The sequence below is a fragment of the Octopus bimaculoides genome, chromosome 22 (genome assembly GCF_046866305.1).
Source record: "Octopus bimaculoides isolate indiv1 chromosome 22, ASM4686630v1, whole genome shotgun sequence".
Classification (NCBI taxonomy): Eukaryota; Metazoa; Mollusca; class Cephalopoda; order Octopoda; family Octopodidae; genus Octopus; species Octopus bimaculoides.
This window is the reverse complement of record NC_142949.1, coordinates 33,511,995-33,536,468: the sequence shown is the minus strand read 5'-3', so window position 1 is coordinate 33,536,468 and position 24,474 is coordinate 33,511,995. Positions and strand designations below refer to the sequence as shown.

The window sequence follows — 24,474 nt, the reverse complement described above, 5'->3', positions numbered from 1 at the left end:
CAACCCAATAGCTTAACCATGATAAATGGCTGTATGTTGTTACTAGGGTACGTTTTTCTGTGTGAGGGCGCATGGCCTAGATTGTGTGAGGGCGCATGGCCTAGATGTTCAGACATCGCAGTCACAGACACAAGATCGTGCTTTCAATTCTTGAACTGGTGCATTGTGGGGTGCACTGTGTTCTTGAGCAAAGCATTTCATCTCACATCACTTTGTAATCACTTTGACATCGAACACAGGCATGATCCCAGGAATTTTTGGAAAGGAGAGCGCAAGGTCAGAAGGGAATACAATTCCGGAAGAAAAGGGCATAATAAGCATTGCTTAGAAGGGAGCACTTCTTTTCTTGAGGGGTATCACGTGCTCCTCACCCACCCCCTTGGGTCCACCCTCCCCTGTAACATGTGATATTCTGTGAACCTGTTTAGACAACATTTATTTGATTGTACAGCACAAACTTTTTTATCACTATAAATAAATTTCTATAAATAAACCATTATTTGTACAGGTTCTTCCAGAACCATCCTTTTTTGATGAATACCATAATGAAAAAATATAAAATAAATAAATAAAACCCTCTTATATCTGGGTATTATCAATACTTTAACTATTGTGACTGTTTTTGTTTTGTTTTTTTTTTTAGTTTTTAGCTTGGGTACATTGTCTATGGGTAAAATGAATAGTTTGATCATTCTGATCCATGAAGACTGGTTGTAGCTTGTTACCAGAGAACATTTATCTGAGTATTATGAAAAAATTTCGTCATGGTGACAAGTTTTAATGATAGCTCAGGTACACTGTTTGCAAGTGTTTTTTTTTTGTTTTTTTTGTGAAAAATTTTAAGCCAAACAAATCAACGCTAAACGTATTTTTAAGCCTGGAACTTATTTTATCAGTCTTCTTGCTAAACCACTAAGTTAAGGGGTCGATTCATTGAACTAAAAGTTCCTCAAGGCGGTGCCCCAGCTTGGTCGCAGTCTTATGACTGAAGCAAGTAAAAGATAAAAACTAACGTATCATGACACAACATTCTTTTCTAGGCACAATGCCCGAAATTTTAGAGGAGGGGGCCAGTCGATTAGATCGACTCCAGTACACAACTGGTACTTAATTTATGAAAGGCAAAGTCGACCTCGGCGAAATTTGAACTCAGAACGTAGCGGCAGACGAAATACCGCTAAGCATTCCGGTCGGCGTGTTAACGTTTCTTATTTCTTTACTGCCCACAAGGGGCTAAACATAGAGGGGACAAACAAAAATTTATGAAAGGCAAAGTCGACCTCGGCGAAATTTGAACTCAGAACGTGGCGGCAGACGAAATACCGCAAAGCATTTCGCCCGGCATGCTAACGTTTCTGCCAGCACGCCGCCTTACTCAACATCTAAAGCTGTTTCGAGTTGCGTGATGATATAATTTGTTTTCAATGCTTTCTAATATTTCATATTCAGAAACAAAAGGTTAAACCAGGCTGCGGTTGTATTAATGTGTGGACATAGTTTAATGGTGCAACAGTATAAGAGCCCACCCGGTGACACCAAACTGTCACAAAATACTGTAAATATTTGCTGGGGTTTCATGTCAGGTGTTATTACTCCATAAATTAAAATAAAACTGTCTCCTACGGTAATTCTGTTTGTAGGTTAATCGTTGTACGTATTTCACAGTCATCGAAACACAAAGGAAGAAAGGATCTATTAACAATATTTAAGCATGAGATCGAAAAATAAAAGAGTGTGAGAAAGAAAGAAACATACTAAATGAAAATTTAAAAAAAACAGAATGAAAGAGAAAAAAGAAATAAAAAAAGCAATAAAAAACAGCAGGAAGATAGCATTAAACATTTCGAGACTTGGTAAAATTCCTCTCTTTTCAGTGCCTCACTATCTGTCAAATTTTTGGCAGTCTCTATAAATATATATATTGGAAAAACAATATTCGAAACCTATTTCTTAGAAGAGACTGATATATTTTGGAATAACTTTCTCTTTACCATTTTTTTTTCTTTTCTTTCCTAAATCACAACATAATTTCTGTATATCTTCAATTCGTACACCACACAAACAGGTGCTCACAGATAGATTGATTGATTGATAGATAGATACATACATACATACATACATGTATACATAGATTGATATAGATATATAGATATCTTACACAGACACACACGCGTACGCACTTATACACGCACGCATACGCGCATAGATATATTTTCAGATGTTTATTTCCCCAATCCGAATTTCCCATTTCCCGTCCGCCTTTTTAACCTTGTGACAACGGTTGGAAAGAAATATCCGGCTAGTTCTAAATTCTGAAGGTGGACCATTATAAACGGATTGCATTACACCGGCCAAAAAGGAAAAAAAAAAAAAGAAAAAGAACCAAAAAAAAAAGGAAAAAACACTGATAGTCTACTTTTGACGGCTTCTTGTAGTTGTTTTTTTTTTCTTTCTTTACCTTCTTTAAAAATGCAAATCAAAGGTCGGTGTGATAAAAGAAAAATGCAATCTGGAAGTATAATATATACACCAAAATTCATAACAGGCTTAGTAGGTCGAATACAACAGAACAAAATGTTTGTGAAACTTGCTGCCTTTTCTGGCCTGGGTGTTTTACTCGTCCACTCAGCCAGAATACCCGTTTCTCTGGCCGGGCTGGGTGTGTTTGGTGCTTATGTTGTTACTGGTGGATGGCATTTCATATGGGTGATTTGCAACACGTTAGGACGAGATCTATGGTCAGTGCCCTTTTCTTTCTTACCTTTTTTCTTAATTCTTATCATTTAAATTCTTACCTTTACAATCTCACATCCGTTATCCAACATCTTTATTATATATCTTCATATAATATATATATATACATTATACACGCCTTTCTCTGTTAAACATGTTTGTTTGCCATCGTTTTGCTTATAGTATTCGGGTTGTGTATTTTTCATGTGACGGCCAATGAAACAAAACACGGTGACCAACCATTGCAATAACCAAGACTACCCTCTTTCGTCGCATCTATGGCAAACGAAGAACTTCTATTTAATTATCATCATCGTCATTATTGCTTAAAGGAAACGGTGGGATGAGAGATGGTTGGCACGTTTTATTCGCAGTACATATTTACATGTTCATATTTCGAAACATCTACCTACTTGGCTATCTGTCTGTCTCTGAGTATCTATCTATCTATCTATCTATCCATGTGCGTGTATCTATCTATCCGTGTGCGTGTATCTATCTATCCGTGTGCGTGTATCTATCTATCTGTGTGTGTGTGTATCTATCTATCTGTGTGTGTGTGTATCTATCTATCTGTGTGTGTGTGTATCTATCTATCTGTGTGTGTGTGTATCTATCTATCTGTGTGTGTGTGTATCTATCTATCTATCTGTGTGTGTGTGTATCTATCTATCTGTGTGTGTGTGTATCTATCTATCTGTGTGTGTGTGTATCTATCTATCTGTGTGTGTGTGTATCTATCTATCTGTGTGTGTGTGTATCTATCTATCTGTGTGTGTGTGTATCTATCTATCTGTGTGTGTGTGTGTATCTATCTATCTGTGTGTGTGTGTGTGTCTATCTATCTGTGTGTGTATGTCTCTCTCTCTCTCTCTCTCTCTCTCTCTCTGTATGTATATATATATATATATATAGATGTCTGTCTGTCTATCGATCTCTCTGTCTATCTATCAGCCTATCTACTTGTTCATACGTATGAAAGTTCCCCGGTAATTTTCTTTCATGTAACTAAATGTTTATGTTAATTTAAGAATTTGCAAGCGAAATCTTTAAAAAATGATAATGTTCTACAAGACGTACATGTTTCTATGTTATACATGAAAATAAACACCGACCTATCTACTTCAACTATATACAGATCGATATATAAATTAGTGTGTTTGAAATATTCATATTTCAACTAAAAACAATAATGATTCAATAAATAAAATAACAAAAGTATATTGTTTTACTCATTGAGGCCTTTACTTGTTTATTAAACGAACAATTCCGGGTAGAATCAGATAATGGTAATTGGTTTTATACTTAGACAATGGTACTCGGTCTAACCAACTCAAAGAACCAGTTTTCGGGTACCCGATAGTGTGTTAATAATGATAATAACGATAATATATTAATTCCTGTTTCTTCTTGGTGTTGTAAACACTTAAATGCTTTTAAATGTCAATACGTTATCACTAATACTTTTACATAAAAAGCACATGCTTGTCCATTGAATATCCTTGTATGTTTGTTTCGTTTTTAATTCTAGTAAATACTGTTTTACTTTTCTGTCTTATTAGGCATTATGTTAGAAAATTTATGAATATATATATATAAATATAGAACTGAATTTTTGGAAAATATGAAATAAATTCTCTCCTTTTCATCTCTCTATCTGTCGGTGGTTCATATATCCGAAAAGAAGCACTCTAAAAATTGTAAATATGTATGTATGTATGTATGCAGATATCTTAGATAAGTTCAAGAAGGCTCTTTAAAATTTCATATTGTTTAATCGAACACGTTATGTGTTTATGAAGATCAACAAACAACGTTGACGAAAGGTCGCTTTGGCTGCTAGAAATAGCAGTCGAACCATTATCCACTCTCATCAGCGTCTTAAAGAAAACAAGACACATGTTTCCAAGATAATGCGCACCAAAATAATTCATATATATATATATATATATATATATATACATATATATATACACAGGGTATCCACAAAGTCTGGGTACATGGGGATTAACACATACTTTAAGAAATTATTATTTCTTATATTTAATTGTTTATGTTATGATTTTATTTATTCCATGTACCCAGACTTTATGGACACCTTGTGTATATATATATATATATATATATATATATATATATATATATATATATATATGCACATGGCTGGAATGCCTTGATCATAGGTTTGCTCTGGTTCAGTCGAAACTGACCTGTGGTTAAATAAACATCGCGTGTTTAATACATTTCTGTGTTTTAGTGAAACTTAACGAAAAACGAAACATCACACAAAAACTCGTTAATTATAAATTGCCAAATTATATAATGTAATATAAAATAAGATTTTAAAAAAATACTAAGAGGTGAAATAACCTCTATGGCGTTCGCTCGGTGCGCTAGAAATAGCAACCAAGTCGCACTTCAATCGTACGCTGTTACCGTGTGGAGAAGGACGTATTGGATAATGAAGACCCCACGTAATGATATTACTATGGCTTAGAAATAAAACGTGGTGAAGTCACGGTTGATACGTTTTATCAACCTGATCTGAGGTTAAATAACTCCAACAAAAAAACCTGTATTCCCATAGCTTATTGAAATTGATTTTTGGTTTAAATCGTTTGTAAAATGACATATTTCCACCCGTTTTTTAATATGTTCGTGTTTCTATGTTAATTATGACAATAATAAAATATTATTATTGTTAATAATAATAATAATTAGTAGTAGTAGTTGTAATAATCCGAGTTATTTCTCAAACACATCCACCTGACTTGATCTTTGCTGAGAGACAACCGAAAAAACGAAGGGAAGGTGCACCTCCTTTTTGCGGTCGCTCTACCCGCTAGAAATAGCAGCCATATCTCCATCTCTTTCGCTTTCCCTCACATCGCACCCCTATCATAATACGCACGGCTCACTAGACTGTGATTATACATACATTCATACATACACAGACACACATGTCTGCATACCTGCCGCTGTCTTTGTTGCTTCATAACTATCGGAAAAGTTAATATTTTTTAATGAAATGTTGTACAAGTATCTTTCAAGGTGTGTAGATTACGATTATATCAGAATTTAGTGAGAGGAAAGAAAAATGGTGAGAGCACGCAAACATACATATCACAATACATGAGGAAACAAAGGTGACACGTGAATTTTCCGAAACTCCTCTCGCAAGTCCCGGAAAAAATTCTTCCCAAAAAAATTCCGTTATAACCAGAATCTACACCATCTCGTTTTTGTAGAAGATTTCATTAAAAAACATCCATTTTTCTGAATGTTTATGAGGCAGGAAAATCGGTGATGAGGGCACACTTGTGTAGGTATACATCTATGTGTGTGTGTGTGGAAAGATTTTGATCGTCGGTCTGCTGAATTTGGACTGACTTGTGATTGAACGGCTGCTGCTACTGCAACTTCTTCATCTCTTAAACCAAGAGCTTGGCGGTCGTTCACCCTGCCACAGATAACTGCCAAATCGTCAGAGTTCCGACTTGTGCACTCTGCACTCCTTCACTCTGTGTGGCTTCATTTTTAGTACAAGTACGTTTTTGAACATGCAGAATAACATGCAGATACGCAAAAATATTGTGAAATAAGATATTTATTAAAATTTGAATATTTTTTAATTATTAAAAAAATAAATCCAAAGCACGTAAAAAATAAGCTATAAACTATCGAAAAACGTATATCTGTAATAAGGTTCAAAAACGTGTTTGTAATTAACGATAATCGTATCATCGACATGTGACCATTTCTTGTCGGCATTTGGTCCTAATTTTTACTCGATCTCTCTGTTTAGGCACGCTCAGAATGCTTCAGCATTCATTGTCATCATTATCATTAGATGTCTCTGTTCCATGCTAGCATGAGTTGGACTGGCATCGGTACATTATCAACACATACACACACCAGTGGCCGTAATGGTTCATAGTTCCATGCAGCGTTGTGTTTAGGTATAAACTGAATAACTTTCAGCTTAGAGCTTTGCAGTTTTAGAGGGAAAGGATCTTAGAAAAATGTTTTTCTAATAGCATGTAGGTACAGGTGTAGCTGTGTGGTAAGAAGTTTACATTCCAATCACATGCTTCCAGGTTCAGTCCCACTGTGTGGCACCTTGGGCAAGTCTCTTCTACTATAGCCTCAGGACAATCGAAGCCTTGTGAGTGGATTTGGTGGATGGAAACTGAAAGAACACCATCGTGTGTGTGTGTGTCTGTTTGTCCTCCAGGCTTTGAATATTTTGTAAGTACAGTGGTAGTAGACCAAGTCTACTATCATAGAACTCCCAAAAGTGGTCCACAATGGAGAACTGCTCCTACACCTGGAATGGTACTGCTGCTGCAGGTGCTGACTACCAGTATTGCATCCAGAGAATGGTCACTCAACTGATTGGCACTCTTGTTAGTGAACACATTCCAGCCTCTGGCCCACACACACATGCTGCTTTGTCTCTCTCTCTCTCTCTTTTCTATCCCTACAATATTGGCCTCTGCTCCTTGGAGCTAACTAGGCCCATACCTCTACCACCCAGGCTCTCTACTTCTTGGCACCTTGGTGCATCCAACACCTCTTTAGCATGGGGCCTCAGAAATTCCAGGTTGATGTCCAGCATGTTGGAAGACCACTGGAAGTGAAGCACCTTTTAGCTTTTGTTTATTTCGTCTATCCTTACGTTCTGAGTTCAAATTCTGCTGAGGTTGACTTTGCCGTTCATCCTTTCGGGGTCGATAAATTAAGTACCAGTTGCGTACTGGGGTCAATCTAATCGACTGCCCCGACTCCCCCAAAATTTCAGGCCTTATGCCTGGAGTAGAAAAGAATATAGAAGATAGTTGTTTGATGTATTAGAGGAGTCTTTGTTATCAAAATAGAAATAGCAGCCAGACTTCATCCGTTGGTAGTTATTTAAAGGAGTAAAAATATGAGGGAGTTATTAAATGAACTGACGCTTTCTGTAATGTAGTCCTAGATAGACAATATACTGTATGTGATTAAGAAATGGGAAAACCATGGTGGGCGATTCCCTTTCATCACAAGAACTGACCTGGTTACTTGACAACCTTCAAAGGATTTCTGTTAAACTACTTATCTATATTTATGTTCAGAGAGTAAACGTGTGTGTGTGTGTATGTATGTGTATGTATGTATGTGTATGTGTGTGCATGCATGTATGTATATATGTGTGTGTATGTATGTATGTGTGTGCATGCATGTATGTATATATGTGTGTGTGTATGTATGTATGAATGTGTGTGTATATGTATGTGTGTGTGTATGTGTACATGCATGAGTGCATGTATTTATGTATGTGTGTATGTGTATGTATATATGTGTATGTGTGTATGTATGTGTATAAGTATGTATGCTTGTATGTGCGTGTGTGCGTATTATAAGTTTGTGTGTGTCTGTGCGCAAGAGTGCATGTATGTGTACGCATGTGTGTTTGTTCTTGTTATATTCCTATATATTCAGTGCCTTTTTTGAGTGGGATCAGAATAAACATGCTTTCATACACACATACATACCAATAAGCATGCATAGATACAACCATATGTACACACAAACACACATACATACATACATATACATACACACCAATAAGCATGCATAAATACAACCATATGTACATACATGCACACACAGAGACACACGTATGTACATACATACATGCATAGATACTACATATATACACACACACAAACACATGTACATACATATTTGACTGGTCAGCAGAGGAAACCTGCTACATTAATATTAAAAGCTGCATGATCCTGACATCAACTGGGAAGTTTCTATAGAAATAAAACATCAACAAATTCTGACTCAAAAGAAACAAAGATGGAAGGAAGAGACACAGACTTAAAATCAGCCAAGATGGCAAGCTTTCAACGCTGCTTTGTAATCAATCTGGCAACATCTGCCAAGCGACAGCAGCAAAAAAAAAAAATTAATGCATCAACAATGTCCTCAGAAGTGAAGAGAACGTCTTACAGGTCTGTAGAGAACTCATTAAGAAGTTCTCCCTTCCCAGTGACATCCATTATGGCTTCAGAATTGCTGGATTTGTGTACTTCAACAAAAACCAGGAGGAGAAACTCTGCACACTGCAAAATGTTTATGAATGGGTATGATGGTGAAGATGATGATCATCATCAACATTTAACATCTGTTTTCTATGCTGGCATGAGTTAGATGGCTTGACAGGAACTGGTGAGGTCAGAGGCCACACCAGATTCCATAGTCGGTTTTGGCTTGGTTTCTACATCCGGATGCCTTTCCTAATGTCTACCACTCCACAGAGTGTACTGGGTGCTTTCTACATGGCACCATCATCAATGTTTTTTATGTGGCACCAGCATCAGTGCTTTTTACATGGCACCTCGGTTCTAGGACAAGCTGTTCATTAAAATAATTTAACTCAAATTATGCAAGGTATGCTGTTGTGTGAAGCCAGAAGGTTCAACTAATAAACAAAAGTCAGTTTTGTGTCATTAACTGTGATTTGTTTATTTCCTATGAAGCAAGAAGAAAAATAACTTAGGTGAACACCCTCCAGGTGTGGTGATTCTATAATGTTTGCCAGAGGTTGTACATGTCTACCTGCACATGCGTAAATAAATACCTACTTATACACATACATATATAACCCATGCTAGCATGGAAAGCGGACGTTAAACGATTTATATATGTAAGTATATACATATATATATATTTATATATATATATATATATATATATATATATATATATATATTTACATACATACACATTTATATATGTAAACAGGTGTATGTATATGTATATAATTTCTGCCAGGAGTTGTACATATCAGCCTGCACACATACACATACATATATGCACCTACCTAGATACATACATACATATGCAAACACCTACCTACATACACACATACTTACATTAATATAAGTGTCTGTATATATATATATATATTTTATTCTCTCATTTGTTTCAGTCACTTGACTGTGGCCATGCTGGAGCACCACCTTTAGTCGAACAATTCGACTTCAGGACTAATTCTTTGTAAGCCTAGTACTTATTCTATCAGTCTCTTTTGCCGAACTGATAAGCTATGGGGATATAAACACACCAACATTGGTTGTCAAGCAATGGTAGGGGTGAAACACAGACACACAAATACATACATACATACATATATATGACGGGATTCTTTCAGTTTCTGCCTACCAAATCCACTCACAAGGCTTTGGTTAGCCTATGGCTATAACAGAAGACACTTGCCCAAAGTGCCACACAGTGGGACTGAACCCAGTATCATGTGGTTGGAAAGCAAGCTTTTTACCAGACAGCCACGCCTGCAACTATCTCTCTCTCTTTTTCTATATATATATATATATATATATATATATGTATGTATGTATGTATGTATTCTGCTAACAAAATGCGTGTTTATTTACTGCGAGGCTCTTAGATGTTTCTACCCTACCCTGTCTTACCTATTTAAAGCAAAGTGAACCAGTCCACTTGACAGTTAAGTGTCTCTACACTTATACACCATCGCGCAGTGCAAGAGACTGGTTGCTATCAAACTGCCAGCCTCTCAGGTGGATTAAATTATAATCGTACAGTTTTACTAATTAACCGTGTTTCGAGGTGAAAAATGCCTTGATTTTTTTCTACATCTTCACCAATGCTTTGATCTGATTGATCTCTGATCATTGCTAGATCTCATCAGTCCAGTGCGCGGATCAATGGTATTGTGGATGAGGACATTACTTTAGAGTCCAGTTTCGGACCCCCAGTTGGAATCCAGCCAGGTACATATTATAAAAATAACCGATGATGACCAGAGGGCGAGCTGATTGGCACATAATGGAGATGCATAGATATTAGAACATCGTTAATCTCTAGAGATGAGTTTAATTGTCATAAATATTAAAATATTAACTAATTAACACAGCATATCTTTGGCATTTAACGACAGTTGATTGCCTGGTTGCATGTTTACTTAGCTGTGAACACACGTACACCCATGTGCATACATGCACACACATATCTATGTGTGCAACCTAATGAGGGATACTCTACAAAGATTGCTAGAAATAGCAACCAAATTTTCTTGAATGTACACTTGCAACCCTTAAAGAAAAAACAGAAGATGCGGTGGTGGAACGTCTCTGGTTACCGGTTTTTGTTTGATCAGCATTTATCTGGAGTTTAATGACTATATAGAGGCAGGCATGGTTGTTATAGTAAGAAGTTTGCTTCTCAACCGCATGGTTCCGAGTTCAGTCCCACTGTGCGACATCTTGAGCAAGTGTCCTCTTACGATAGCCCTCGGGTCAACCGAAGCCTTGTGAATGGATTTGATAGATGGAAACTGAAAGAAGATCATCGTGTGTGTGTGTGTGTCAGTGCTTGCCTCCCACCACTGTTTGGTAACCGTTGTTGGTTTGTTAACATCCCTGTAACTTAGCAGTTTGGCAAAAAAAGAAACTGATAGAATAAGTACCAGGCTTAAAAAGGGCGAGAAAAAAATATACTAGGTTTAGTTTGTCTCACTAAGATTCTTCAAAGCAGAGCTCCAGCATGGCCACAGTCTAATGACTGAAACAAGTAAGTAATGGATAAGATGTATGTATGAGCCTATAGAAGAGTACACAACGTGGTTTGTTCTGCCTTTAGAAATAGCAGCCAAATCTCTCACATTGGATAATGCTGTCCTAGGTTTATTGTATGTGAAAGAAAACATTACGGCTGGCACTCCTTTTGTCTTAGTTCTGGTTTATCCGGGTCAACCTAGGGTTAAACAATAGCAATAACAACAGTCATATACACTCACACACACACAAATGCAAGCATATTCATATACTTATAAATACGTACATAAAAACATATACACACATATATAAACATATGTACTCACACACATGGTTATTATACATTCGTATAAACACGAAATATCACACTACATAAACAAAGACATCCCCAACACACACATATCCATTCACACAAACACAGCCATGCACACATACACTCATAAATACACACATTAAAACATAAACACACACACACATACGCAGTTATATTTACATTATTATATATATATATATATATATATATATATATATACACACATGCACTGCAAATAAACACACACATTTATACACACGCAAATACATATCTATATTTACACATCTATATGTATACTCTCTCTTTCTCTCTCACACACACATACACACGCACGCACACATTCCTACATGCATGTATATGTTCTTACTCACACATACACACACACACGCACACATACAGATCTACACGTACATACACATGCACTTACACACATAGCGTATATATTTATAGCAGGTTGAATAACCGTGTGGAGGCAGCAATGTTGGCTCACACTCACATGTATGTATAGTGGTGGTGGTAGTGGTGCTGGTGGTGGTGGTTGTGGTGGGGTGGTGGTTGTGGTGGGGTGGTGGTGGTGTCATGAACTGGGTTTTGGCCTTCCTCTCTAAAATGTGACCAACCTGTTAAATATCCACTCCATCCCTGTATTGACATTATTACCCAGAGTCTGATCTACTTTAATGCATTATAACTTTTTTTTTTCTTTTGTTGGGACTCATTTTTTGTCTTATAAGTCATTGTCCTGCTTTGTTTTACACACACACACACACACACACGTGCATGTGCACACACACATGATGGCTAACCACTCGTGACTGAGCAAGATCTTTTATTTTCTTTTACTTGTTTCTGCTTGCGAAGACCTGTTGGGGCAAGCGAAAGCGAAATCATGATGGCACCTGTGCTTAGCATCGCCTTTCTGGCATTTGTGCCGGTGGCATGTGTAAGGACTTTTGAGCGAGATCGTTGCCAGTGTCCCTGGACTGGCTTTTGTGTGGGTGGCACATAAAATACACCATTTTGAGCATGGCCGTTGCCAGTACCGCCTGACTGGCCTTCGTGCCGGTGACACGTAAAAGCACTCTTGGAGCCTAATGTAGCCATCTGGTTTCACCAGTCCTCACTCAAATCGTCCAACCCATGCTAGCATGGAAAGCAGACGTTAAACGATGATGATGATGATGATGTTTCATTCATTCAACTGTGGCCATGCTGGGGCAACGCCGTGCTAAGACGATATGACAATCTGATAGATAATCTGTTTAAATGTCTATCTCTCTTTCTAAGGGAGGTCACCAGGGGAAAGAGTTGTCTCATCTCAACGGATTCATCAAACAATCACCCTCGGATGGATACCAGTGGCTAGCAAAGAGTTAAGTAATTTTGTCTAACAACAGTCAAATCGTTCCTGTTACACGTGCTGCATTCACCACACTGCCTGAGGAAAAGTCACAATTCTAATACAGCATTTCCTGTAATGCCTATTTTCCACAATATACTACGAAGTATTTTTTTATATTTTAACAAAGAAAAAACCCTTATTTAAATGTCAGAAGAAAATGTTTTTATGTATGCCACAGATTGCAATTGAGTGACCTTCTGCGCGGTCATGCAATATGCTAGAACTAACAGCTAAAAACCTCCTTCAAATCACATCTTATCAGTTTGTTGGATTTTTTTTTTAGAAAGGACACGTTACATTTTGTAGTCCAAGATACAATATTGTCAAAAAGATATCAACAGGATAGGCATGGTTGGAAGGTCTATGAAAGTTGGTAAGGGTTTAAGGAACAAAAATAACTGCAGGAGCCTCTGTATGATCATCAAACCTACTAGACACAACAGCTAAACTCCCTCAAATTGCTCCTTTCAACCTTAGGAAAAGACTTTGGACTATGTAATCATAGATACGTCATGTCAGAATAAATGCTGAAGTGGTCATGTTTGGAATGCCTTTAATGTATGTACAACCAGAGCTGATTTGAAGTTAATCAACAACTGGTTAGTTAATGAGGAAGCCACTACATAGTCTTTCAACCTGCTGAAAATAGCAGGCGATTCTTCCTAAATGTAATCAACTTAATCCCTTTGTCTGTCCTTGTTTGTCCCCTCTATGTTTAACCCCTTGTGGGCAATAAAGAAATAAGAAACGTTAACATGCCAGGTGAAATGCTTAGCGGTATTTCGTCTGTCTTTACGTTCTGAGTTCAAATTCCACCGAGGTCGACTTTTCCTTTCATTCTTTCGGGGGTCGATAAATTAAGTACCAGTTGCATACTGGGGTCGATCTAATCGACTGCCCCCTCCTCCATAAATTTCTGGCCTTATGCCTTGAGTAGAAAAGAATCTAATAACGCTGTATCTAGTAACAACTAAGTGTTGATTGAATGCAGTTAGAGCCAGCTTTGAATGTATAATTCATCTAATTGACAAGCTGTTTTGATAACTTCCAGATTTCCCAATTAGCCAAGTTGTTGGTCTGTTCGTTAATTTATCCGGTGGCTTTAATCACTTATAACATGCTACTAGAGTTGACACAGTCTCCTAGTTTCTAGCAATGATATTTAACATTATTCCAGCTGTGGACAGGTGTTGCTGTTTTCAGCTAGAAACGATAATGATGGCGATAAAACATAGTATCAACAATGTAATATAACAATATGATAACAGGTTTTCTTGTTGTTGCTGCTGCTATTAGTAAGGCGGTTGAGCTGGCAGAATTGTTATCACGCTGGGCAAAATGATTAGTGCCATTTTGTCCATCTTTACATTCCGAGTTCAAATGCTGCTGAGGTCGACTTTGCCTTTCATCCTTTCGGGGTCGAAAAATTAAAAGTACCTGTGAAACACTGGGGTTGATGTAATCGACTAAAATTTCAGGCCCCTCTCCCAAAGTTTCATGCATTATTATGCCTTGAGTAGAAAAGAATCTAATAACGCTGTATCTAGTAACAACTAAGTGTTGATTGAATGCAGTTAGAGCCAGCTTTGAATGTATAATTCATCTAATTGGCAAGCTGTTTTGATAACTTCCAGATTTCCCAATTAGCCAAGTTGTTGGTCTGTTCGTTAATTTATCCGGTGGCTTTAATCACTTGTAACATGCTACTAGAGTTGACACAGTCTCCTAGTTTCTAGCAATGATATTATTATTATTATTATTATTATCATCATTATTATTATCATTATTATTATCATTATTCATCGTTTAACTTCTGCTTTCCATAATAATACCCTTACGATCATGAGCCAATTATCTTGACCACTAAGCCATGCTCTTTTACCCATCTCATCAACTGTCATACTGTAACGATGTTAAAATTCATAGACATTTTATGAAATTAAGAAAAAAAAAAAAAGCACCTGTATACAGAATAATAAAAAGGGAAAAAAATTAATAAAAATAAAATGTTTAATTGATAAAAATAATTATTATTGGTTCACCATTAAAATTAGTTCATTGTCAAACCAATTCGCTCTGAACAACTAAATTACTGACTTAACTAATTAACTAATTGCCATCTCAAACCTGTCAACTTTTGTTCTCATTAACCTTCGACTCTGGCCATTTCAGTTCGTGCTGTTAACTCCTAGCTTGTTAACCTTAAACTGTTTCACACCTGTGGTCTAGGGATTGATATGTATAGCACCTGTCTATGAGTTTGTAAGGTCAGTTCCTGGTCTGAGCAGTGTAGATTGTCTCCTTGAGCAAGGTGCTTTCGTCATCGTCATCATCATCATCATCATCATCCTCGTCATTCAGTGTTCATTGCCCATGCTGGCATGGGTTGGACAGTTTGACCTGGGCTGGTAAGCTGAAGAGCTGCACCTGACTCCAGTCTGATTTGACATGGTTTTTATGGTTGGATGGCCTTCCTAATGTCAACCACTCCGAAAGTGTAATGGGTGTTTTTATGTGCCACTGGCACAGGTGCCAGTTGTACGGCACCAGTATCTGCCAAGACTACGATTTCCAGTATTCTGTAAAAACATGTTTGGCGTTGGGAAAATATTATCTTGGAAACAGGTGAGAGCTGGTCATAGGAAGAGTATCTGGCTGTATAAAATCTGCCTCAGTAAACTCTTTCTGACCAATGCCAGCATGGAAAAGTAAACATTAAAATGACGATGATGATGATGATGCTATGTGTTTAGCTGGTCATACTCGGTCGTATGTGATGGATGGTTGTTTTGCGCTTGTATTTCTCAAGTAAATCCTTCCACAATGAAGTGTTTTAAATCAGCAACGCAAAGGAACATTTTTCACATAATGACTGCTTGTTTAGTTTTGATAAATTCGGTTAAAAGCAGACAGTGGATGAATGTTTTTGGCACTGTAAACAAACGGGCAAATTGGCAAAGAAAAAAAAACTCACACAAGATTTGGGCAATGCAGTGAATTCATGAATGCTCATTCTCATCGATAACCCTTCCCCAGTCAACCCTTTAGCATTTAAACTGGCCATATCCGGACAGAATATTCTACCTGTTTTAAGTTCAAACCAACCAGATCTGACCTCTCGCACATACTCTACAATGTTGTTCTGAAAGTAAGCAATCACTTCATTTGAATTCATGATTAATTCAATACCTTGTAAATAAATAAGCATATTTCATAAAGTAAACTGAATGCTAAAGGCAGGGGCGGACCCAAGGGGGTGGGGCTGAGGGGCACGTGCTCCCCATCAAGGAATGAAGTGCAATTTTGTAAATACTGTTGTTAGGCCCTTTTCTCCTGGAATTGCATTCCCTTCTGACCTTGTACCCTACCTTCAAAAAATTCTTGGGACCGTGCCTGAAAGGGTTAAGCTAGAAGCTGCGTTGTCTGACTTTGACTTTGGTCTTTAATGAGTCCCAGAACCCACAAAACCAGTGGGAGGCTGGTATGCATGGGCGACTGCTGCTCTTCCATAAACAACCTTGCCCAGACTTGTGCCTCAGAGGGTAACTATCTAGGTGCAATCCCATGGTCATTCATGACTGAAGGAGTCTTTACATTTACTAATCCATCTGACCAATACAAGCATGGGAAACTGGACATTAATGATTGATGATGATATGTGGCACCGTGAAGTTAAAACAGGATTGAGGATCCCTGGTCTAAGGCATTTGGCTTAGGCAACTATCAGGTAATTTAAACTTGTGGTTTTGAAGTCTGGCTGCTTATGTCTTCACATTATTAAATAGTATACACAATGTTGAGATTAACTTCACAATTATAAAATTACAGCGAGGCTGAAGTAAATAGCTGTAGCTTCTAATTAACATGATCTGCATAACAGTACGAGGAAATCTTGGCTTTTGAGACTCTAACAGAGAATTTTCAATGGCCAGGTCTTTTGTTCACCTTTCAAATAGTATACCAAGTGAATCTAATTAAGTAGGCCTTCATAATTGCTTTACTTATTTATTTACTCTTTTTTTTTTTAATCAATTCCTGGTGCAATTAGCTGGGTAATTCAGTGCATTGATACACAGGCCTCAAACACTAAATGGATCTTATTATAATATTCCCAGGTTCCATTTTGGTTTTGAATCATTGCGAAGAGTCCTTCATTCTATTATTAATTTGCAACCAGTATTTCCCAATAATCAATCGAATCTCTATAGTAGTTATTATTATTATTATTATTACTCTTATTATTATCATTACTATTATTATTATCATTACTATTATTATTATTATTATTACTCTTATTATCATTACTATTATTATTATTACTCTTATTATCATTACTATTATTATTATTATCATTATTATTATTATTATTATTATTACTCTTATTATTATCATTACTATTATTATTATTATCATTATTATTATTATTATTACTCTTATTATTATCATTACTATTATTATTATTATTATTATTATAATAAGTGATAGATGGTTGTTGTTATTATTAAGGTGGTGAGCTGGCAGAATTGTTACCGTTCTGGATGAAATGCTCAGCGGTAATTTCGTCTGTCACTACATCCTGAGTTCAAATTCTGTCAAGGTCGACTTCTCCTTTCATTCTTTCAGGATCGATGAATTAAGTACCAGTGAAACACTGGGGTCGATCGATATAATTGACTAGTCCCCCTCCCCACAAATTTGAGCCCTTGTGCCTCCAGTAGAAAGGATTATTATTATTATTAGCGGTATTTCACCCGTTGCTATGTTCTGAGTTCAAATTCTGCCAAGGTTGACATTGTCTTTCAACTTTTCGAGGTCGATAAATTAAGTACCAGTGACACACTGGGGTCGATGTAGTCAACTCATCCCCTCCCCCAAAATTGCTGTCCTTGGGGCAAGATTTGAAACCATCATCATCATCATCATCGTTTAACGTCCTCTTTCCATGCTAGCATGGGTTGGACGATTTGACTGGGGACTGGTGAAACCAGATGGCTACACCAGGCTCCAATCTGATTTGGCAGAGTTTCTACAGCTGGATGCCCTTCCTAATGCCAACCACTCTGAGAGTGTCATTATTGTGTTTTTTTTTTTTTGCACAGCTGAGATTAGATCTGTGTGCTGTAGGTGTATGCAGTGTTGTTTTGGTTTCATATTTTCCACTCTATTGAAAGCACCTTGTGCACAACAATTAGTAGCACTGTTGTTGTTGTATGTGTGTGTGGAATGTTTTGGTGTACTCTACATGTGTGCAGTACCTAGGCATACAATTGCCATGTGGGAGTAATATGTTCAGTTGTTAAGTGATGTTGTTTCTGTACATGTTGTAAATTCCATTGATGTAAATTCCTGGCACTCCGATTATGCATTTGTATCTCTTTTGAATCATTGCCACCGTCTCTTCCTCTTCCTCTATTTCTCCCTTCCTTCTACCCCCACCCCTTTTACCCTACCCTCTCTTCCTCCTCCTACCCTCTTCATTCCCTATTCCTCCCCCTCTTCTTCCTCCTACCCCTCTTCCTTTCTTCCTCCTACCCTCTTCCTTCTCTTCTTCCTCCTACCCCTTCTTTCTCCTCTTCTTCCTCCTACCCCCTCTTCTTCTATTATTAATCTCTTATAGTTTAGATTGAACTTTATCAATTCTGCTCAGGTGTTGATTAGGAAACAATTAGGTTATCATGTTAGAAAAAAAAAAAAAAAGATCTTGTGATTTTAGTTGCACTTGCTGTTGTTTCTGGCCCCGATTGGATGTGCACCAGTAAATGTTTCCTCTGAGGTACCTTACAGCCTCAGAGCCTAATAAAAATAAAAAAAATGTAGGGGTCAGTTCGAACATAAAGCAGGTAGAATATTTTGGTAAGGTATGGCTGGTTTAAGTGCATAAGGGTCAAAGTTATTATTAAAAGATTCATGTAACTCTTCACATAGGTAAACAGACAAGACAAAGAGCATGATGCGATTGCAACAGATGATGATGATGTCATTCCATCAACATGTGGATGTTGGTTGCTTTTGTTCATACTTTGAATTTAAATTTCTATAATTTTGAATCGACACAGACAGGCTTGCTGTCAAAATATTGTCCAATGAATAAAATATCTATTGCAATCGCATCACGCTCTTTGTCTTGTCTATTATTATTTGAAAGATGGGTGACTGTTGGAAGAATGGCCAGTATAAACGGACCAATTCTGAGAATACACCTGTAGAAAAAAAAAAAAAAAAAAAAAGGTAATGTAAAAGGAGAAAGGGCTCTATACCCCTTTCTTATTTTTTCTGACCAGGCTCCCGTGGTTTTATGGGTTTTTCCACGTGTAACCTTTCCTTTTTCAAAGCGCCTCCCCCTTTGGGAGTTCTACTTATTTATTTATCTATTTATTCATTATATCTTTCTTCGTTTTCTTCCTCTGTTTAGACGAACTTTCCTACCTTTTCGGACAAAACCTTTTGTAACCTTCGTCCTTTCTTTGTCCTTAAATGTTTTTAATTGATATTAGCCCTTGTGGCCAATAAAACGAATTAATTATTATTATTATTGTTAGAACTATGGTAACTGGAAGTGTCAAGCCAAACTCTACCTCTTCCTCACAAATTATTAATCTTGTGTATGTGTGTGGATGTGGTTTGTCATTGTGAAAAGGACTAGTAAATAGACACCTTTTGATGAAGTATTCAGATATACACCATACTTTGAAAATGGTTACGGTTGAAAGGACTTGCATAGTTTTAAGTAGATCTTATACATTCCTTGTCCAGCTATGGGAACTGAGGTGTAGTAGTAGTGACAGTAGTGGTGGTTAATGGGGTTGGAATGCTTTTATGAAATTATGTAGCTCATAGGATTATGATGACTTGAATTTGTGTTTGTTTGTTTGAGTAAATATTTTGCTCAATGTGAAATAGTGAAATTTTCTATTTGCTTTTGTTTTAACCTGTTCAAATTGACAGACCCTCCTGTTATCACCTCTGGCTTAATCTTTGGTTCAGGGGAACTAGGTCAGTCACACTAAGTGTTATGAGTTAGACACACAAAAAAAAAAAATCATTGAACTTTGTTGTAACATAATCTTGAGTCAAGGTGAAGATGGTCGTGCTCTAGATAACAGAAACTCAGTGGGGGTGGTGCCGAGATTAACTCTTTGTTACCATATTTCTGTTGAAATGCATAGCTTTTGTTTCAGTCAGTTTTGAAAATAACAAAGAATTTAGTTCAGGAACTTCTATTATTAAGCTGCTGTAAAGGCAGCGAGCTGGCAGAATCATTAGCATGCTGGGTGAAATGCATAGCGGCATTTCGTCTATCTTTACGTTCTGAGTTCAAATTCCGCCTCGGTTGACTTTGCCTTTCATCCTTTCAGGGTCGATAAATTAAGTACCAGTTGCATCCTGGGGTCGATCTAATTGACTGGCCCCGCCTCCCCCCAAATTTTGGGCCTTGTGCCTAGAGTAGAAAAGAAATGCTTAGCGGTATTTTGTCTGCTGTTACGTTCTAAGTTCAAATTCCACCGTAGTTGACTTTACACCCATGGTGGTGGCACCTATAATGCAGTGCTGCTGGTGCTATGTATAAAGCACCCAGTACACTCTGTAAAGTGGTTGGCATTAGGAAGGACATCTAGTCATAGAAGCCATACCAAAACAGATATTTGGGACCTGGTGCAGCTCTCCAGCTGGTCAGCTCCTGTCAAACCATCCAACCCATGCCAGCATGGAAAACGGACATTAAATGAGGATGATGGCACATGCATATATATGCTATATATATATATATATATATATATATATATATAGGTACAGGAGTGGCTGTGTGGTTCTGAGTTCAGTCCCACTGCATGGCACCTTGGGCAAGTGTCTTCTGTTACAGCCTTGGGCCAACCAAAGCCTTGCGTACAGGCTCGTTTCCTGCAACCCTCTCCAGCTGAGCATCCCTAATCTTGAGGACTTGTAGGTGCTGGTGGCACATAAAAAAGCATCCATATTGGTGTTGTGTAAAACCATCCAAAATACATTCTCGGAGTGGTTGGCATTAGGAAGGGCATGCAGCTGTTGAAACCATGCTGAAACAGACAGGGAGCCTGAAGAGCCCTTCAGCTGGTCAGCTCCTGTCAAACCGTCCAACCCATGCCAGCATGGAGAGCAGACATTAAATGATGATAATGATGATGATGATGATCTGTAACATTGTTGGCTTAGAGATCAGGACTTGGCTCTTGATATTTCAAACAATTCAAGCCATCTCCACCGATTAATTGATAAGATATGACCAGCGTGCTTTGACACGAGGTTCATCTGATGAATAAGTGAATTCATATCAGTTCATAGGTAAACATCTAGTTATCATTTTAGTATCCACTTTTCCATGCTTGCATGGGTTACACACACACACACACACACACATGTATGTATGTATGTATGTATGTATGTATGTATGTTTAATAGAATTACAAATAGAAATCGCTTGGTACAATATTATATATTTGAAAAAATAAACAGGAATGGCTTTTCTCATAATTTTTCCACTAAAAAGACATTCCTATTCGTTTTTTTTTTTTAAGCAGACAAACAGGCAGACTCATCATCAACAGCTGCTTTTCCATGCTTGCACTGACCATCTCTGCCGGTGGCACGTAAAAAGCACCCACTACACTCTCGGAGTGGTTGGCATTAGGAAGGGCATCCAGCTGTAGAAACTCTGCCAGATCAGATTGGAGTCTGGTGTAACCATCAGGTTCACCAGTCCCCAGTCAAATCGTCCAACCCATGCTAGCATGGAAAGCGGATGTTAAATGATGATGATGATGATGATGATGATGATATATACTTTATTAAAAGCAGCAGAAATATCACAAAAAACTGTTATTCAGAGTTTTATGTTCCCGTTCGTCGGACAGTTTTATCTGATGAACGGATATGTGAAACTCTGAGTAACAGTTTTTGTGATATTTCTGCTGCTTTTAATAAAGCATATTACTCTACCTCTGGTATTTGAGTACTCTCTTTTCCACCTTGTTTCACATTTATGTGCTTACTCCGGTATATATATATATATATATATATATATATATATATATATATATATAGGCGTAGGAGTGGCTGTGTGGTAAGTAGCTTACTTCCCAACCACATGGTTCTGGGTTCAGTCCCACTGCGTGGCACTCTGGGCAAGTGTCTTCTACTATAGCCTCAGGCTAACCAACTATTTGTATCGCATTCACATATTAACAGTTTAGATCTTAATTATAAAAAGATATGAAATCCTTATTCTATGCTAATTTAGTTAAATGCAAGATAGAAATTTATATGTAATAAAATGCTTCAAAAGAAATTTAAAGTGCCTACGTGATAACTGTAAACCTACTTTTGGGCCACCCTGTATATATATATATATATATATATATATATATATATATATATATATACACATACATACACGTGTATAAACCTATTTTTAATACATACATACACAGTCATTTTTATGTTTGGTATGTTTTTACCATTTTACTATGAATCATTTTTTTCATTTGCATATTTTCGTGCTGTGTTTTTTTTTTGTTTGTTGGTTTCCTTGCTAAAATTTTTCTTCTCTTCTTTTTTCTCTCCCCCCCCCCCCCGCCCCCATCAACAATGCTGCTGCTACTGGCGACAGGTCTCTGTATTCTCTTCTGAAAATAAGGTTTAAAGTTCAGCAACATACAAAGAACCGTGAGACAATCGGTACACTCTTCAAGAAGGTTGCAGACAGCCATCCGAATAAAATCGCATTTCGCATTGAAGACAGAATCTGGAATTACCAGAATGTCGAGGACTATTCCAACACCATTGCCAATCACTTCCTGCGAGCTGGCTACCATTCCGGTGATGTTGTGGCATTATTCAAAGAAAGCTGCCCTGAGTATGTTTGCATATGGCTAGGTCTGTCAAAAATTGGCATCATCACGGCGCTGATTAATTTCAACCTGCGAGGATATTCCCTGTTGCACTGCATAAATGACGCACAACCCAAAGCTATTATTTGTGGGTCGGAATTGGCGAAAGGTAATGTACCCTTTTAAATTTGAACTTGACCCCTTTTGTTACCGTATTTCTGTCGTAACATGCTGTCAGTGCTGTAATTATATTTGAACTTCGACCCATCCTTTGTTTAACATATTTCTGTTGTAACATGTTCCTGGTGCTTCAATTAGTTTTGGTAAAAAAAGAATTGAAGAATTTAGTAAAATGGCTTTGTTGTTATATATGAAACTGGTGTTTGGGTCATAGATCAACATTGAAATTTTGAAGGAAGTTTTATTTTAACCCTTTAGCATTTAAACTGGCTGTATCCAGCCAAAATAATCTCCCTGTTTTGTTTTCAAACTGACCAGATCTGTCCTCTCACAAGTCGCTGGATGTGCAATGTCAGTGTGCATGTACGACAGATTGTAAGCATCTTTAGAGAAAAGTTGGGTACAAGAGACATCAGATGTGGTGTGCAAGAGAGATGACTGCGCTGGTATGGTTATGTGATGCACATGGACGAGGACAGTTGTGTGAAGAACTGCTGGTTCCTAACTGTGGTGGGGACCTGTGGTCGAGGTAGACCCAGGAAGATATGTGATGAGGTGGTGAAGCATGATCTTTGAACTTTGGGCCTCACAGAGGCAATGACTAGTGATTGAAACCTTTTGTAATTGTGGCAAGTACTGGGGTCATGCACCTGGCACCCATTACGCTCTCAGAGTGGTTGGCATTAGGAAGGGCATCCAGCCATAGAAACCATGCCAAATTAGATTGGAGTCGAGTGCAGCTCCTCAGCTTACCAACCCTGGTCAAATCGTCCAACTCATGCCAGCATGGACAACGAATGATGATGGTGATGAATGATGATGGTGATGGATGATGATGGATGATGATGATGATTGATGATTGATGATTACTCTAAAGCTAAGCAATCACGTCACTGAAATCTCAAAGCAACAACATGATGCATGACTATTTCAAATGAATGTGGCTAAATAAGCAATATATTTGGCAGAGAAATCTGAGTGCTTAAAGGGTTAATGTAAATCACCTTAATAACAGCTAAGTTTGAGTTACAGAACCAGGAATTGTCTCAGATGGTTTGGTGTCAAAAGGGTCAAAGAATTACGGTATCAATAGCAGAAAGCTCTGCAGTGCATCGTTTGAGAGTAATTGAAAAGATACTGCCTTTGTTGCGATTAATTTTGAAAATAAGGAAGAATTTGGTGAAATAATTTTGTCATCGTTAAAGGAACTACATTGTTCAATATTTTTGTTTTGCTTCTATTTCTAGCCGGTCAAATGATCTCACAGGAGCTCTGTCATTGAAACCTCGTTAGTAAAAATCATTAAATATCCCAGTAACCCAGTTGCTTGATTTGAAACAAATAACGCAGCTATTTCTGTCTACTTTATCGTGCTGAATGATAAAACAGAAGTGTTTA

General features: G+C 37.5%; 1 protein-coding gene across 1 annotated transcript in view; it reads left to right on the top strand.

Moving 5' to 3' along the window:
• Positions 1-2,384: 2,384 nt before the first annotated feature.
• LOC106880193 (long-chain fatty acid transport protein 4) overlaps positions 2,385-24,474 on the top strand; it is a 42,194-nt gene continuing 20,104 nt past the window's right edge. Inside the window, exons 1-2 of the mRNA XM_089339539.1 lie at positions 2,385-2,738; positions 22,677-23,065. Coding sequence (XP_089195665.1) covers positions 2,470-2,738; positions 22,677-23,065 — 658 coding nt within the window. The 5' untranslated portion in view covers positions 2,385-2,469. The remainder of the gene's footprint in view (positions 2,739-22,676; positions 23,066-24,474) is intronic.